Source organism: Mytilus galloprovincialis, chromosome 12, assembly GCF_965363235.1.
Source record: "Mytilus galloprovincialis chromosome 12, xbMytGall1.hap1.1, whole genome shotgun sequence".
NCBI classification, from domain to species: Eukaryota; Metazoa; Mollusca; class Bivalvia; order Mytilida; family Mytilidae; genus Mytilus; species Mytilus galloprovincialis.
In genome coordinates this window covers 81,031,786-81,051,700 of record NC_134849.1, presented here as the reverse complement: position 1 = coordinate 81,051,700, position 19,915 = coordinate 81,031,786, and the positions used below count along the sequence as shown (strand labels likewise).

The following is a 19,915-nucleotide window of genomic DNA, read 5'->3' as shown; positions in this document are numbered from 1 at the left end:
AACGGTAATACGAACTCAATAACACTATTGTTGGGATTGGTGAAAGTAGTTTCTCTTATGATTTAAACAAAATTCTAGTCTGATATTCAGAGATATTGTCCTTTTATCATGTTAACGGTCATATTTTTTGGCAATTTTTATATGCCTTAACCGGCTTAAGATATTGTTGTGCATTTTTTTTCTACAGGGCAGTTATACTGAATTCTGATAAAAAAATCAAAAAACTTCTGCATATAATATTTGATTCTTACAACAAGTTCAAAAGGATATACTATCATGTACTCATTGCATAGCTCTTTATTAGTACCCTACCGACAGAGTCGAAGGGAACTTCAGGTTGCACTCTGTTCGTCGGTCTGTCCATCTGTCAGTCTGGCAAATCAGTTTTCCACACTTTTTATGCCCCAGCCATTGTGGAGGAGGCATTAAGTTTTACCCTTGTCCGTCTGTATGTGCGTACGTCCCAAAATTGATTTCTGTTCTCTAACTTAGCTGGCCTTAACCAAATACTATGAAACTAATACAGAATGCCTATTACCACAAAACAACGATCAAGCTTGAATTTTGGTGGCCTCACTTTTACTGTTCTAGAGTTATGCCCTTTACATTTGGAAAAATTGCTGAATTTTTCATTTCCGTTCTCTAACTTTTGTTTGCCTCAACCAAATGTTATGAAACTTTATATACACAATGCTTATTACCACAAAACAAAGATCAAGTTTTAATTTTGGTGACGTCACTTTTACCGTTCTAGAGTTATGCCCCTTTTACAATTGGAAAAATTCCTGAAATATATGTTTCTGTTCTCAATTAAACTTTAGTTTGCCTCGACCAAATATTATGAAACTTATGCACAATGCTTTTCAACAAAAAACTCAGATCAAGTACAAATTTGGGTAGCGTCACTTTTTCAGTTCTTGAGTTATATCCCTTTCTAACGTTATATGCAAACAGGGGCATCATCTGTGTCCCATGGACACATTCTCCATTTATCTACTCCATGCTTGAATATATTGATTTGCTATTTGGTGTATAATTTTATCATGACAAGTTACAGATCAAGTTTGAATTTTGTTTAGATCTGAAGATTTTTTGCAGAGTTATGGTCCTTTGACTTTCAAAATTCAGTAAAATAATCAGTTTTCCGCACTTTTTTTGTCATTCATGAAGATATTGATTTAATAATTGGTATATAGTTTTATCATGACAAGTTACAGTTCAAGTTTGAATTTTGTTCCGGTCACATGATTTTGTGCAGAGTTATGGTCCTTGAACTTAGAAAATTCACTCAAATAATCAGTTTTCCGCACTATTTTTTGTCATGCTTGAAGGTATTGATTTGTTAATTGGTATATAAGTTACAGATCAAGTTTTAATTTGTTTTCCAGTCTAATGATTGAGTGCAGATTTATGGTCCTTGGACTTACAAAAATCACTAAAACACTTTGAAGATATTGACTTGATATTTGTTAAATACATTTTAGTTTACATTATGACAAGTTATAGATCAAGTTAGAATTTTGTTCTAATACAATGAATTTTTAACTGGTAGGGGACTATGTATTGACATGCAATACTCACAGAATGCTTGTTAGCTATTAACTTGGAGTTTATCGTCTGTTTATCTACTGCCGTTCTGTCTGTAAATTTTTTTAAATATTTCTTCTTCTTAAACTGAACTTAAATCATACCTGAGGCTTCTAGCTTCAAATTCATTCCTGAATTTCCTGCTTAAAATTAAAACACAGGAATAAAACAGACAAAATGGTAGTTTTTGTCTTTGCTAAAAAGACAGTATGACATATACATATAGGGACTTTTTTTTTTCTGTTGAGGCATATGTTACGGTTTTGTTAACAATTATTCAATGCTTTTGGCCTTGACCATGTCTTTTGATGATTATTTAAAAAGATGGTATCAGTATAACAGCAGCACATTATTAAACCAAAATAATTTTTTTTTAAATATTATCTATTCAAGTGATATATATTATTTTACAGAAACGTATAACGCTTTAGATGTTGTTTACAATAAGGTGTTGATGACTTCAGTAGAAGAGGATGAAAGAAAAGAAGAAAAAACACCAAAGAAACCGCATTCACCAGATACAAACCCTGTTAGAAGTGATGATAAAGTGATGACAGCTGGTCCCTCCAAACAGCCTCTAGCAGCCACATCTGTCTCACCTCAAATATCTGAGAGTGTGTCCAAGAGAAGACCAGAGTTAAAAACACACATGAAATCGAAAATGACAAAAGAAGAAATAAGAAAGAGAATGGAAAAAGTCCTTAAAAGTGGAGACTACAAGATGAAAGTAGGAAGACTGATTTTTTGGGACTTTGGTGGACAGTATGTTTATTATACGACACACCAAACCTTCATGACGTTCAGAGCTTTGTTTCTTGTGGTATTTGACGGAAGCAAAGGATTACATGAACTAGTTCCAGATGTTCTGTGTTTTCCAGGGCAGCACATGACACCAACTCCAGCAGGTATTGTATGTTAGTTACAATACAAAGACTTATATTGAACATCATTTATTGTTTATTATGTGAAAAAAAAACATCTACTTTATCATCAGTAAAAACAAGGCTTCCAGGTTACTGTGCCAATACTTACTTTAATATTGTGAAGACAATGATAGTTTTCCCAATAATTAGTTGGAATTTACCTGTGATTTAAATATTTGCAAAGTGTACTGTCCCATTGAATAGTAACCGTAGCTTTGTTATCTGTGTTGATCATGTTTATGTTGTTCAAGGGAAACTTTGAATTTTGAATTTTCATGAAATAAAATCATTCATTGATTATAAATAGGGCTGTACAAAATAAATACTAGTGATAAAAATCATTAAGGTGGTACTTAACAGTGCAGGGAGATAACTCTGTAAAATCTGCTAAATGTTTTAATTACGTTGTGTTGCTAAGGGGATATTAATGTTAAGCTTCTCAATGATCAAAATTAATGTTGGTCAAACTGCTATATAACCAGTGTAATTTTTCTGATAAAACGATTGGTTCAAATATTTGAAATTTTTATATTTTTGTCAGATGGTCAAAGTAAATACTTTGTTATAATTTTATGAAAATTAAACGAGTCAAATTAATTTTAGTGAAAGTGTTGGGTACAACCTTAAAACTAAATAAATGACATATATTACAAAATTATATTAATGATAGACTAGAAATGTATCGTAGATAATTTCGAAAATCAGTGCCAATTAATTATTTTTAAGCATTCATGCCCCTTTGAAATATTAAATATATCTAAAATAGCTTTACCATGTTTACATTTGCATTCAAGTCTGTGTTTTCTAAGTTTTTTAACCTAAAAAGAAAAAAGAACAAAAAAAGGTTATTTTTTTAAGAAACTGCCACTGGACCTTGCCAAGGTGAAATATGTGCTATGCAGCGGACAGTCGTTGTATTTTATTTCAAATGGATTTCCGTCATCAAAAATAAATTATCTGTCAATTTGATCCCCAATAAAATGTATTTCCTTGGTTTTTATCACTATCAATTATGTCATATCAGTTTCTATTTGTATTAAAATTTTATTTTATTTTCGTTCTTGTTGATATATTTCAGTATTCCTTCAACATTGGGTTAACTCAATTCTAACGTATTGTAAGGTGGTATATGTAGGCATTCCAAAGATCTTGTTTGTTGCCACTCACAAGGACAAAATACCAGTGGTGAGTAAACTAGTTAAAACAGGAGGCTGATCAAGTCAATCTTGTCCTGTGTCCAGTTATTTATGTATAGTTATAAACTAAAGATTTAGATTGTCTTTTATTCTTTCGTAAGATATGACATAGTAAATTTTAACTCATGACAAAAGTCTTGTGCAATGGGTCATAATTTATTCATTCTATTGATTCATATGAATAAAAGCAGATATTTGTGTTGGTATTAAGTAAGTATCACAGCAGCCTAACATCATCAAAAACAAAAGAACATTAATAGTCAACAGTTATCAACAATAAACACATGATTTACAATTAGGCCAATTAAAATTAATTGATAGATTTTCATCCCCGCCCGCCACTCTGAAATGGTCCCACCCCGATTTTTTTTATTTAAAAAAAATTACGATTTCTGTTTTTTTTATCCGTTACTGGCAACCGTCGGTAATTTCGTTTCATTCAAAACTTGCTGTTTCAAATTTTGGTTTTCGTATTTTCTTCTGGTAATCTAATCGTTTAATGATTATTTAAAGACATATTCTGCACCTCTACGATGACAATATCATCTACCAAGAATAGAGATTGATTACGAGAAGGGCATGAAATATTCAGGTTAAGAGTTATAACTATGTTGTGTCTTAGAACGCAAATCGCCGTATCAACTGCCGGTATGTCATAAATTTCTGTGATTAGAAAACCATTGATATGATTATTTATGCAATGAATTTCTGTCAGGAACTTTCCAAAGCGAAAGAATCGTGGAAAACTTTGTTACACAAAAGATGACTGATTAAAGAAATTTAAGCAATAAAATATAATAGCCTTTCAAGATTTCATGATTTTGCAGACCAACACAAATTTGCTTCATTTTATAAGGACTAAGAACTATCAATTAGTAAGAAAAATAAATTATGTGTGCATGAAGGTAGTCCAACTGAAGGGAACATTTCTCCACGTTTTAACTGTTTACAATTAATAAGTGTCTAAAGCAGCAATAACATATAGAAAAGTGGTTGCCAATCAGTGATATTTGATAATTTTGATTCCTTAATTATACATGCATATACATGATATAAGCTTATTATTACACTTGCATATTTGGAGAGAAATTTTCAGGGACTGAATTTTATGCTCTCCCTTGACACCATTTGCAAATATGGTCTTCATACATAAAAGATGATAGTCTGTATGAAGGGGACAATAAATGACTGACCGGTGTTAAGAGAGAGAGAAATATGTCTTGCACATAAAAGACACCCTTTTAGATATTGAAAAAGAAGGGCAGGCTATTGCAAAAACATGGCAGCACTCGCACTGGCAAAGTGGAAAGGGATTCATATAATTATATAAGTTGCAATAACTTGTTTACTAATTAATCCACTATAATAAATATGTTTAAACTAACCTAAACTAAAACTAAACACTTGCATATACAAGAGGGTTTCATATGAAATAAAATTTAAAAAATAAAATCCTCCCACCCGTCCCATTTTTTCAAAAATTTGGATGAAAATCTACTAATTAATTTTAGTTCCCTTTATCAAGCACTAAATTATTTGACTGAAACAATTTTTTTTTAATTAAAGATCTGCTATTACGCTAATGTAACGTTAGAATACCATCTGCTCTATGGTCGGGTTGTAGTCTCGTTGACCTCTCCCCATTCCCATTCTCAATGTTATTTACCTGTATTGAGAGTAGATAACACCAACCTTAAATATTGTGTACAACAAATGTTCCAGGTTAGTGTACTCTACAATGTTAAGGCCACACACAACAAATAGTATGTTAATTGTCTGCAGGCCACACACAACAAATAGTATGTTAATTGTATGCAGGCCACACACAACAAATAGTATGTTCATTGTCTGTAGGCCGCACACAACAAATAGTATGTTAATTGTCTGCAGGCCACACACAACAAATAGTATGCTCATTGTCTGCAGGCCACACACAACAAATAGTATGTTCATTGTCTGCAGGCCACACACAGCAAATAGTATGTTAATTGTCTGCAGGCCACACACAACAAATAGTATGCTCATTGTCTGCAGGCCACACACAACAAATAGTATGTTCATTGTCTGCAGGCCACACACAGCAAATAGTATGTTAATTGTCTGCAGGCCACACACAACAAATAGTATGTTCATTGTCTGTAGGCCACACACAACAAATAGTATGTTAATTGTCTGCAGGCCACACACAACAAATAGTATGTTAATTGTCTGCAGGCCACACACAACAAATAGTATGTTAATTGTCTGCAAGCCACACACAACAAATAGTATGTTAATTGTCTGCAGGCAGGTATGGATTAAGGCCACACACAACAAATAGTAAGTTAATTGTCTGCAGGCAGGTATGGAAACTTTAAGTACGTTTATTGTGAACTGAACTCCCGGTCCCTGTTCCTGTACAGCCTACGCATGTATATATGATAATTATGTATGCCTACAGCCCATATCAGTTCAGTGTACACGCAAGAATGACGTCATGGTAAAAAAAAGAACATATGGGAAAGTTTTCTCGTGTATCTTGTAAACCTGTGTATTATGTAAAATTGTCAATAAGTACTTTGAAAACATGTATTGATGTCAAGTCCTAGGTATTTTTAATTTCATTATTAAGAAAAGTTAAGATTTTAAAAAGAAGGATAACGTCATATCTTAAATTATCACTTTTAAGGAGGATGTGGAGTCCAGGCGTGAGGAGTTGTACAATGGAGTAGAGGAATTGTTCAAGGACCACGAGGGACGAAACCACCTAGTCCTAACACAACGGATATTTGTCAATGCAAGGGATAACACAGATACAGAAATTGAAGTCCTGAAGAAAGCCATCACCGAACTTACGTTTGAACACCCTTGTTGGGGGGAGAAGATGCCCAACGCTTGTGTACCCCTTGAACTCGAGATTGCAGAGCTGGTGGCAGAAGGAAAACAAATCTTGTCATTGAAAGATGTTGAGGAATTAAATGCTATAAGCAACGTTTCTGTATTATCCCCAGACCTTCTCAAAGATTTCCTAAATTTCCACCACTCTCTGGGGAAGATTGTTTACTTTGACACTCCACAGCTTAAAGATTTTGTGATCATCAGCCCCTTACTCATGGTGGAGGTTATGCGGTCCTTTGTGACAGGTAGTTATGTCAATACTTATTATGGAAGTTAGACGGTATTGTGTGACAGGTACCGCAAAGCGGGTTATTTTTGCTTCTTTTTGCGGATAGAACAAAATCGTCAAAATGAATTCCACCAAATTAGAAGTGTACAACAAAAGTTTTCAATCTGCAAAAATATTTATCGCCAAAATATTTCACATACCTTCTTCTTTGAACATCGCGATATGTATCAACCGCGAAAAAATCCGCTTTAAGGTGTGTATGTAGAGAAGGCAATAGCAGTATACCGCTGTTCGTAGTTCATACATTGTTTGAGAACAAAACAAATCCGGATTACAAATTTAAACTGAGGGAAACGCATCAAATATAAGAGGAGAACTACGACGTAACAGAAACACAAAATTTAAAATAAAACACACATAAAAAGAACTATTATATGAAAATATTAAAATTCGGTTTTAAATGTCAATTTTAGCGTCAAATGACAGCTTATTGAACGCTGATTCCAAAAATATATTGTTTCTATACAAAAAGATATAAATAAGGGAGATCATTTTTTACTTCCGGTTTAAAAGATGTTACTTCCGGTATGGTTTGATAGTTTACTTGACACTGATTCCAAAATGGTTCTATATACATTAATAAAATTAATGGTACCAATTTTCTTGCACCAGATGCGCATTTCGACAATACATGTCTCATCAGTGATGCTCGTGGTCAAAATATTTGAAATCCAAAGATTATATAAAAGATGAAGAGCGATAATCTAAAAGGTCCAAAGTATAATTCCAAATCCGTGAAAGGAATCAGAGCTTTGCATGAGGGAGATACATTCCTTAATTTATAATAATTTCTATCATTTTGTAACAGCAAATTTTAATAACACAAAAAATCCGTATTTTCATGCCAGTACCAAAGTACTGGCTACTGGGCTGTTGATACCCTCGGGGACTAATAGTCCACCAGCAGAGGCATCGACCCAGTGGTAGTTATAAAATTAAATTAGTACAAAAAATTGATAATTCAGGTTTACAAACGGTCACTTCCATTTGGCTTTTTTCAAGGTCACATTGCTTGCAACCTTTTGCAAAAAGTCCCATGGCTTTATCATGTATACATAAGAGGAAAGAGCAAAGGTAGGTCAAAATCTAGAACGTTAAAATTACCTATGACCTTGAGCTCAATTTCAAAGTCATCAACTAAGGACCTCAAATCAAAAGACTCTAGGCCTCTCTACTTTATATTGTTAATGAGTTATATTACCATACAACTAAAATTAGATATAAAAGGGGGAAAACTCGCATTAAACGTTACGTACCCTTTTAAATGAAATTTACGTGTTACGATATGTCGCAACTAACAATTGTCTGAAAATATTTGTCGATATCTTAAGACTTATATGATTTCTGAAAATAAGAGATAACAAGCCAAAATCAAAAATTTGAACACGACCTTTGACCTTGACCTCATTTTCTTTTTTTGGACCAAGGACCTCAAATCTAAAGACTCTAGGCTTCTCTCACTTATGGTTTTCCAGTTACAAATTTATTTCACTTAGTTCAATACAAAAGGGGAAATAACTCTCATATGGAGTCTTCGCAAAGCTTCGGTCAAAATAAAACCTAACATCCTGAGGTTATAACGAGCAATTTGGAAAAAATAAATTTGTCACTTTCTTTTAAGTTTGTGGAGGAGATCTGATAACAAGAAAAACAGTGTTTGGGGAGATAACTCTTATAAAGAAAAGTGTTTGGTTCAACAGGGTCAGTTTCAAAAGCCTATAGACTGTATGATAGCATATACGAAAAAAAACTAAGCGACATCTTTTGAAACATTTTTACACGGCAAGAAAAAAATTAGGCGGAAGAAAAAAAAATTATCAGAAGAAAATCAATAGGTCTTTCCTGCCGGAAAGACCTACTAATGACGACATATCAATACTTTTATGGAAGTTATGTAGTTACATGTATCTATGTCAATACTTATTATGGAAGCTACATGCATGTCATCTTTTGTGACAGGTATTTATGTCAATACTTGTTATTGAGGTGATGAGATCCTTTTGTGAAAGTTATTCATATCGATACTCATAATGGAGGTTATCAAATCCTTTGTGATAGGTATCTTTATCAAAACTTATTATGGAGGTTATTAGATCCTTTGTGACAGGTAATTAGGTCCAGACTTGTTGTGAAGGTTATGAGATATTTTGTAACAGGTATCTATATCAAAACGTATTATAGGCGTTATGCTATCCTTTGTAACAGGTATCTATATCAAAACTTATAGACGTTATGCTATCCTTTGTGACAGGTATTTATATAACTAATTCTTAGGGAGGTTGTGAGGTCCATTGTGACAAGTTTTCATGTCATGACCTGTTATGGAGGTTAAAAGGTTCTTTGTGACAGAAATCTATATCAATACTTATTATGAAAGTCCTTTGTGACAGGTTATTATATCTTATACTTATTATAGAGGTGCTAAGGTCCTTATTGCAGGTATTTATGTCGCAATAATTCTCAGTTGCAGCATTCTGTAGTTTTCTCCTGAGACTTACTATGCCATTTAGCTGGCATAAATCCCAAATTTATGATACATTTTGAGAAGGGCATGGTGTCCTTTGGATACAAAAGGTTGATAAATTAGTAACCTTCAAGATTTGCTTGAAATAAGATGATAATTTGCTTTCAATTAAAAATTGATTAATTTCATGTTAAATCTTATGTGAATTACATTCAATATGGCTGGTCTGTTGTGGATAAAAGTAACATTGGCAATCATACCACATTATCTCTTTCTGACCAAAGTTTATTTATGTTTGATATATTTTGCAGATAAAGTTTTTTGGCCAAAGAAAAAGAGAATTCAGGAAACTTTCAAAAGAATGTCAAAGCATGGGATTATAAGACGGGAAGACCTCTACTTAATTTGGAAGCAAAAAGATTTCAGTCGGATTTTACCCTACAAAGAGTTTATATTTAATATCCTGATTCATCTAGATATCTTGGCAGAGCAACGGAGATATGATACATCTACAGGAAGTCGGTTACCAGTGGAGAACTTCTTTGTTCCCTGTATGGTTACAGAGAGAAACACCACCTGCTTCATGGACAAAGAATGTACACCAGAGAGAGCTATATGCTTAGCGTTTCTATTTAAAGGAACCATATTACCACCAGCTCTACCAAATCGTCTTATCAGCGCTTGTCTGAGCATGTGGACTGTCAAGCAGTATGAGGGTAGACAACTCCTGTTCTCAGGATTTATTGGTTTATCATTTGACAAGTCACATGATATCGTTGTATGCATTGAAGGCAACAAGATTCTCCTTTACATCATTCACAGAACCTCCTCCGGATTGATTGTACCGGATATAGCTACAGGTGTTAAGGAATGCTTGGTCATCACAATGGAAAGAATTTCTGATTTCTATCAGTCCACAATCCATGCAAAACGCAGCCAACAATCACCATTTCACATTGAATATACATGTTCAAAGTTGAAATGCTTCATCAATGAAAAAGAAACCCTGCAGACCAGTGGATGGATTTGCGACAAACATAACCAAACACACAAAACAGGACATTGGCGTGTTTGGAATCAAGATCAGGTGTGTATTATATATCAGAGAAAAGGCAAATAAACATATGAGTAACATAATCAATTCAAACACACATTAATTATATAATAGCATATGGAACAAACATCCGAGAGTAGTTAGTGGCAACATGGTGAAGCAAGTAAGCATCCAAGCAAGTAGTTGTACAAATATCAGTTTCACTGGATTAACTGTAAACCAACTTATGTTATAGAGTTAAGCCTTATCTGCCAGACCTTGTATCAATTTATATTTATGATTTTCGAATCATATGACACTGGTTAAACTGTAAACCACTTATTTATAGCGTTGAGCCCTATCTGACTTTATATGACTTTACATTGTTGGTTTTCTAATTTGGTTTCCTGAAAACACTTTCGTATAATAATCGCTGTCTTTGGCCAACATTTTGTTTGTTTGTTTATCCGTCCTGCCAGGTATCAAACATTTTTCACATGATAACTGCAGAATAACCTTGCTTCATCGAAACACAGATAAAAGATATACATATAAGGAAAAAGAACAAATATTGATTTTTGTGTCAAAAGGATGGCTGTATAATACAAGTTAAATAAAATATAATGTGCAAAAATATACTTTTAATATATTATTAGAATCTGCCGTACATTTATTTTTCTGCAGAACAAAGAACAGTGTGAAGAGGATTGTCAAGGTAAATATTGTGTCACTTCAAAATAATTCCAATCTAGAGACGCGTGTTGTGAAACCTGTTGATCTGTTTATGGATGTGTCCCTCTATGTAATTTAAATGGTGACTTGTGTTGTGAAACAGTTATCAAAGGTACCAGGATTATGTTTGTTTAAGTGTCCCTCTACGTACTTCAAATGCTGACTTATGTTGGGAAACATGCTGATCTGTTTTTTTACGTGTCCCTCTATGTACTATATTTGGTAACTTGTGTTGTGAAACCTATTGAACTGTTTGTTTACGTGTCCCTCTATGTACTTTAAATGGTGACTTGTGTTGTGAAACCTGTTCATCTGTTTATTTACGTGTCCCTCTATGTACTTTAAATGGTGACTTGTGTTGTGAAACCTGTGCATCTGTTTGTTTACGTGTCCCTCTCTGTAATTTAAATGGTGACTTGTGTTGTGAAACCTGTTCATCTGTTTGTTTACGTGTCCCTCTCTGTAATTTAAATGGTGACTTGTGTTGTAAAACCTGTTGATCTGTTTATTTACGGGTCCCTATATCATGTATATGTACTTTAAATGGTGACTTGTGTTGTGAAACCTGTTGGTCTGTTTATTTACGTGTCCTTCAATGTAATTTAAATGGTGACTTGTGTTGTGAAACAGTTATCAAAGGTACCAGGATTATAAATGGTGTTGATCTGTTTATTTATGTGTCCCTCTTTATAATTTAGATAAAATTAAGAAAGGAAATGGGGAATGTGTCAAAGCAACAACAACCCGACCATAGAGCAGACAATAGCCGAAGCCCACCAATTGGTCTTCAATGAAGCGAGGTGTCCTCCAGCTGGCCCCTACAATTCTGTACTTTTTTTACCTCGTGGTTTACACATTCTAGAATTCTTTGCTTTTAAAAGACATGTTTCTATTCTAATGATGATCTTGATGGTAAATATCATGTTTGCAATTAAATGTGTATTTCAGGTTTAAATGATGACGCTTTAAGCAAGACACCAAGTGCTATTGAGCTGTTGCGTTTTTCAAACCAATGTGAATCAAATCAAATGCATGAATTAGTTACACATCTTGGAATGGTTATGATATGGAAAGATATCGAATACAATCATCCTAAAGATATACAGGTTGCCAAATTTTTGCTGTTATCAAAGTGGAAAGAGATGAAAGCTAAATGCAATTTCAAAACTTTGTCAGAAGCTCTGATTAGCATGGGTATTTCAACACATGTTTTGTGTCAAGTAAGTTTGTACATAGTTTTTAGATACTCTTTCAATTCACCTTTGAATGAAAAATTATTAGTTATATTATCCTTATGGAGACAAATGTATTAAAAGGAGTAAGACCCCTTTTTGGCCCCAAATATAGCAGTTTTACAAAATTGTTATAATGTTGACTTTCAGTTTTAAATTTGAAAGAAGAGTGCTTCTGCTACATAAATATGGACTGTTTTTGAAAATACATGTACTATGCAAATATATCGGGTACTAGCACTTTTAAGTCATGATAAATTACTGAAATCGTCCCAATTTTAGCATTTCAGTTACACTTAAGACGGTTTCCGTCTTAAATGAAAGTGGCCGGATTTGTGTTCTTTCTTAATATCAAAATGTAAGTTGTATTTGATGATAATACATAACATATATAAAGGTTAAGGGTGAACACGGATGCGGCCACTTTCATTTTTTACAAAAAAAAACATCTGAAAAGTTCCTTTTTTTTTGCATATTTGATAGAAATTTCATGTTTAAGCTTGAGCCAGAGCGTTTTTAATGAGTAAATCAGTAAAAAAAAAAATCACATAAATTAATCGAATCAATAAAAATAGACACTTAAGTGTTTAAAAAGTGTCCAACATTTTTCTAATAAAAACTATAAGACATCAAGGTTTTAATCATCATTATAGAAAATGAAATGAAAATAAAGAAAAGAAGTTAAGTCAATCAGGAATTCTTAACAATTGTAACACTACAAATGTAAGCAAAGTACTTACATAATAGTAGGACTGCCCACAGGACGGTGGTATTGAATGTGACAGCGATAATGACCTCACCTTCGGCTCAGACGTTATAACTATCTTAGTCAATACTGCTGTACTGTGTGCAGTCCGTAGTATACCACGATAATTGCCAGTTATTATACCCCACACAAAGAAGTTGCGGAGGGTATAATGTTTTTGACCCGTCCGTCCATCAGTCCGTCCGTCCGTCCGTCAGTCCGTCAGTCCTGTTTCTTGTCATCGCAACTCCTCTCAAACCACACAACAGAATTTCCCGAAACCTTTTCAGATAATAAGGACATACTATGTAGTTGTGCATATCGACGGGAAATTGCAATTCAATTTTGTTTCTAGGAGTTACGCCCCTTTGAACTTATTTACTTTAATGTACAACTGCAACAGTTTGTCATCGCAACTCCTCTCAAACCACACAACAGAATTTCACGAAACCTTTTAAGATAATAAGGACATACTATGTAGTTGTGCATATGGACGGGAAATTGCGATTCAATTTTTTTTCTAGGAGTTACGCCCCTTTGAACTTATTTACTTTAATGTATTACTGCAACAGTTTGTCATCGCAACTCCTCTCAAACCACACAACAGAATTTCACGAAACCTTTTCAGATAATAAGGACATACTATGTAGTTGTGCATATGGACGGGAAATTGCGATTCAATTTTTTTTCTAGGAGTTACGCCCCTTTGAACTTATTTACTTTAATGTACTACTGCAACAGTTTGTCATCGCAACTCCTCTCAAACCACACAACAGAATTTCACGAAACCTTTTAAGATAATAAGGCATACTATGTAGTTGTGCATATTGACGGGAAATTGCGATTTAATTTTTTTTCTAGGAGTTACGCCCCTTTGAACTTATTTACTTTAATGTATTACTGCAACAGTTTGTCATCACAACTCCTCTCAAACCACACAACAGAAGTTCACGAAACCTTTTCAGATAATAAGGACATACTATGTAGTTGTGCATATCGACGGGAAATTGCGATTCAATTTTTTTTCTAGGAGTTACGCCCCTTTGAACTTATTTACTTTAATGTACTACTGCAACAGTTTGTCATCGCAACTCCTCTCAAACCACACAACAGAATTTCATGAAACTTCGTAGATAATAAGATCATACTATGTAGATGTGCATATCAACAGGAAATTACGGTTCAATTTTTTTCTAGGAGTTATGCCCCTTTGAACTTATTTGCTTCAATGTACTTCTGCAACAGTTTGTCATCTCAACTCCTCTGAAAACACACAACAGAATTTCATGAAATTTTGTAGATAATAAGGACATACTATGTATATTGACAGGAAATTATTATTCAATATTTTTTCTTATACAATTTTTTTTTCTTATACTTATTTAATTTCTCCAATGACAATGTGGGGACGTGGGGTATGTGAGCGTGCTCACTAAGGTTCTTTAATTCAAGAACTATTATGTTTATTTCATTGAGGAACCATGTTTTTGAAAAATCTCATAAATTCAAAATGTCCAAAGCAAACTCGAGTAGTTGAATCATTTCTATTACATAGAGTGAAGACCAGTCGTAGTAATACTGCCATTCATTTAAGTGCAATTTTTCAGTATATGAATACTCAATCGAGTTCTCTATAATTTCATAATTTACCAAAACATATGGTATACAATTCAAGAACTTTTATAATGAAAACAGGATTTTTTTTTATTTAAGCGACATCTCTCTAAACAGAAAAACCACGCCCCATCAGTCATTATCTTGTAAAAGACCGTCAACGACTGGTTTTCTGGTCCGTTTTGTTTTGTTAATGACCGATTAAATTTATTACTAAAGTGTAATAAATGTCATGTGACCCCTTTTTATCCAATAAGAGAATCTTATTCTCAACCGATATGAAATAAAAACAAATAACAGCATCCCATCAATACATGTTAACCCTGGTCCACTGAAATGTTGAGACGGTTCTTCTCTTCTGTCGAAATTCGTGGTCTTTCTCCTGAAGCATGCTTAGAATACAATATGATAGCCATTGGCAGCACAATTTGAGAGGTATAAAATTCTAGAAAATATAATTTATTGAAATTGTTGATTAGAAAATATAAAGACAGTGGAAGTGCTGCTAAACACCAAACCTGTTTTATTGGTTTTATTCTTGCAAAAATAATTTAAACGTATCCCTTAAAAGCAAGCTAACAAAGTGTCTATTTCATAATAACTGTCGTGTGTAGCAAAATATATGAAATAAATATACTTTTCCTGTTTGGTTATAAAAGGATATAAAATCAAATATTGTTGTCAACGGGGGTTTGATTTTTTGTCTGTCAATATTTAAAATCAAATATTGTTGTCAATGAGGTTTTTATCTGTGTTTTCAGGTAAGAAGAATCACTAAAGCAGAAACAGGTAAGTAGTAATACAGTCCTCTAATACATAGAAAATATCATATGGCTTTTTTAATATCACATCCGTATCTACATGAGACATCAATAAAACCATACAAGCTCTGCTCGAGGTTAAGGGTTGATACAGTATCATCCAGTAAATAATATAATTCGGTAGGTCACATTATGGAAAACGGAAGGATTGTAGTTAACACATAAGGAACATATCCGATATCATCTGTGAAACAGTTATTTCATAGCAGTCAACCAACTCGTGTTGGCATCCGTAAAAGTCACGAAGGGATGATTTCAAAATCACCATTTGGATCTCTTGGTTTAATAGCTTCCATGTAGGCAGCAGTCCTCTATCAATGCAATTATAATATGAATTACAGGCCCCGGGATATCGTTTTCTATTTTTGTTTTGAACCAACTCTCATTGTTAATTTCAAGATGTAAGTCAAGATATGACCCAGACTAAGCTGTATCTTTTGTATCCTTTATCGTTTAGTCGATGGGATAAATTGGTTCAACTAAGTCACTTAGAAAAGTTTACAGTTCATTTTACTATGTGATGAGATAAAATCTGCCGTCATGCTGTAGAGTATATTTAGGTGAACAGTTTAACTATTCTGTTCACCTGGTACAATGAACCAGTGAACTTTTCTTGGCGTCTGCTGCTAACTTTTACAAAAATACTTTCTGCAACTACAGGGCACAATTCAACTAAATTGATCGCAATCCTCAATTGGCTATTAAGTTTCCAAATCTGTGTTCAATGGCCCCGCCTGCCAACCAAGATGACCGATATGGCCAAAACATCAAACAATGCAAGTTTATCTATTAGGATTAACAGAGAAGATCTGACAATGGTAGACAAGTCTAGAATGATGAACTCTATCAATTGTCCATAAATTATAAAACTGTCAGATGACTTTATTTAGTATGTATTGCCTTTAAATGACAAATTTACCGTTCTTCATTTTTGCCTATCATCTTGAAAATTATAAAAAAAAAGTAGGAAGAAACTTGTAATGGCAAAAAAGAATAGCAAGACCAGTTCTACAAAATATAAGTCTGATGGTTAAAATCGTCAGTCGATTCCTCATTAGACTTCTTTGCCATTTGATAACAATTTTTGTTTTTATTTTTTATACCGCTGTTTTTGGCTTACATCTTAAACAAAATCTTCAAAACAGATGTGTGTCATGAATTCTATTCTTGTCTACAATGTTGGAGAGTGTCCTTTGTTGAACATTCATAAAGAATAAAGTGAGCTTATACAGGCCTTTAGAGCCTCCAGTTTGTTTTGTATTGTTATATAACTAATATCTTGATAGACACAAATAACACGGAATTCATTCTATTGATTGGGCTACAGGCTTAACTATCAGAAGGCAAACATCAAGAACAAGGAACTGCTTATTTCGTGTAATTCAAATTTTCACAGATCAATGAACTTAACAGTATTTTAAAGTAATCATTTGTTTATATAAAATGAGTTAATATTTCAGATATTCCAGACGATTACTTGGATTTCATTCCAACAGATGAGATTCTAGATACATTAGCCCCACAGATTGGTCAGGTTTTTTTACAACTTGGCACCGAATTTGGGCTGTCAATTCCTGACCTGGAAAATATACAGAGCAACAATCCTTCTGACTTAGCAGAACAGAATAAGGTCGTATTATTCAAGTGGAGAGAAGACCCAATAGTCAAACCTACAATACGGGTCCTTATTCAGGCTTTATCTAACATAGGGAGAGGTGCACGTTGTTTAGAAGAAGTTTTGAAGAACCTTGATCTGAACACTCTTATAGTTTCACAACAATCGAGAGGTAAAGGGGCAATTGCAAAGAAACCAAAAATAAAACCAGAACAGGAATCACAGAGTCAGCGAAAGGTGTCAAAAAAATGTTCAATAGCTTGAATAGAAAATGGTAAAAACAAAAGTGCATTTGAATAGGGAAAATATACTATAGGCAAAAGAAGTGAAAAATATTGTGCATAATTTAGCCTCATTGTTTGAAAGATAAGTTATGCTGTTAACCGTTACTTTTGTATTTGATTTCTTCGATGAGCATTCAACATATTCATCCCCTGTTAATATACCCGCTTTGAAAAAGTGAGTTGAGTGTTTATTGTTTGACCTCTGTCTGTTCATCAATCAGTCCACCCAACAGTTAATCTGTCAGTCCGTCAGTCCGATCGTCCCATGAATATTTTTCGTCGCATCTTTCTCAGGAGTTACATTTAATACAATGATTTCTGAAATTTGGTTGCAGGGTTTATAAAAGTCAGCGTTACCGTGTGTTTCGTTATCAGATTCATAATTGAACAATATCCCGTTAGCCAACACTTACATCATTTTACACATAACATCAAAATTGAACATTTTCTTTACATTTTTCTCCGGAATTACATTACAAGGATTTTAGGGTTTATATAAGTCATCTATACCTTGTGCTGTGTTTTCAGATAAATAACTTCACAACTTCCTGTTTACCTTAAAGTATTCGTTTGGGCATATCATCAGTGAGCAGTAGGTCGCAGTTACACTTGTTCATTGTAAGGTTTAACACACATAAGTGTATGTAAACCTCTTTGGTGAATTGTTCTCTTTTAAAACACGCCGTTGACTGTTGTAACCCTATTGGTGACATTTCTATCTATTATGTCTGTTTTTGTTTACACATCGTTGACAAGATAATTGAATTTGATATAACTCGCATACAAGTGGGAGCTAAAGCTAGCTATAAAAAGTTATCAAAGGTACGAGGATTATAATGATATTAGTACGCCAGACGCGCGTTTCGTCTACATAATACTCATCAGTGACACTCATATCAAAATATTATAAAGCCAAACATGTACAAAGTTGAAAAGCATTGAGGATAAAAAATTCCAAAAAGTATAAAATCAGGTTTAATCCACTATTTTCTACATCAGACAGGAATATGACAGTTGTGATCCTTTGTTTTATGTGTTTGAGCTTTTGATTTTGCTATTTGATTAGGAACTTTCTGATTTTTTTTTTCAGAGTTCATTTTTTTGTGATTTCACATTTTAGCTCACCTGGTCAAAATGGCCAAGTGAGCTTTTCTCATCATTTATAGATAGAAATAATTGTGAACAATCAGAATATTCAGTAAAGTAAAATCTACAAACACGTCGCCATCACCAAGACATACTCCTTAGACCTCTAGTTTGTTGTTGGTCGAGATAGCTAGTATAACCAATCGTTGATACGACGGCTTTAGGTCTATTGACGATGATCATGTGATTTTGAACTATAACTCAATAATAGTCAGCTCCTATCAAGAGTATTTTTTAAAGTATATAAGCGCAAATCTGGCTATGGTTTTGGCGGCGGATTCTGAAAGTTAGACTGTGAGATGATTGAATTTCTGTATTGGTGTTAGGCTACAATTAAAATGTATGGTATATTCGTATGAGTCCAAAAATGAGCTCCACTGTAAGACATCCCCATCAAAACGTGGCAAATTTAATTTAGGTAATCAATGGTTATTACTAAATATACTTGGTGGTTGTATGTACGAATATTCTTTGTGATTATTGTATGTTTGTAACTTCGGGTAAGGAAAGTTGCATGATTCATTTCCGGTATTAATTGCCTCTTACAGAATTCTTTCAGTAGGTGTTAGCATGTAAACGACTGTTTGTTTGTTTTACTAGTGTTTAATCTAGTTTTATAGCATTTGGCGTTAGCGTTCATTGTTGACTGTACTGGTCAATCAGAAGTTATGTTGGATTTAAATGCCACGTGTAGGAATTCTTATTATTTAGCTCACCTGACCTGAAAGGTCAAGTTAGCTTTTTTTCATCACTTGGCGTTTGTCGTCCGTCGTCAGTAGTCGTCGGTGTATATTAATTCTGACAAAAATCTTCTTCTCTGAACTTAATGGCCCAAATTTACCCAAACTTTGCAACAATCATCACTATTGTAACTAGTTTTACAAATTGTAACAATTGATTCCAATGACCCCGCTTGCCAACCAACATGGCCAACATGGCTAAAAATAAAACAAAGGGGTAAAACGCAGTTTTTGGTTTATATCTCTTAAACTAAAGCATTTAGAGTAAATCTGACATGATATGAAATGTCCATCAGGTTTAAACTATCAAACCTGGCATTTTTGGGTTGCTGTCTCTGGATTGGTAACTTGAGGGACAATTTGCAGTAACTAGTTATTATCTTGAATATTATAATAAATAGAGATAAACTGTAAACAGCACTTATGTTCGACAAAGTAGGTTCTACACATAAGTCGGCATGCTCAAAATTGTCAGTCGACCACTTTAGGAATTATTGCCCTTTCTAGTCAATTTAAAATAGTTTTTGTAAATTTTTGTAATCTTTTACAAAAATATTCTCCTCTGGATCTACTGACACAAATTTAACCATACTTGGCCCTAATCAATATTAGGGTAT

General features: G+C 33.6%; 1 protein-coding gene across 1 annotated transcript in view; it reads left to right on the top strand.

Annotated features, from left to right (window-relative positions):
• The window catches only part of LOC143053777 (uncharacterized), a 65,667-nt gene extending 48,150 nt beyond the window's left edge, over positions 1–17,517 (top strand). Inside the window, exons 13-20 of the mRNA XM_076226558.1 lie at positions 2,001–2,492; positions 3,589–3,695; positions 6,375–6,828; positions 9,648–10,423; positions 11,054–11,084; positions 12,050–12,321; positions 15,454–15,481; positions 16,974–17,517. Coding sequence (XP_076082673.1) covers positions 2,001–2,492; positions 3,589–3,695; positions 6,375–6,828; positions 9,648–10,423; positions 11,054–11,084; positions 12,050–12,321; positions 15,454–15,481; positions 16,974–17,392 — 2,579 coding nt within the window. The 3' untranslated portion in view covers positions 17,393–17,517. The remainder of the gene's footprint in view (positions 1–2,000; positions 2,493–3,588; positions 3,696–6,374; positions 6,829–9,647; positions 10,424–11,053; positions 11,085–12,049; positions 12,322–15,453; positions 15,482–16,973) is intronic.
• Positions 17,518–19,915: the final 2,398 nt, after the last annotated feature.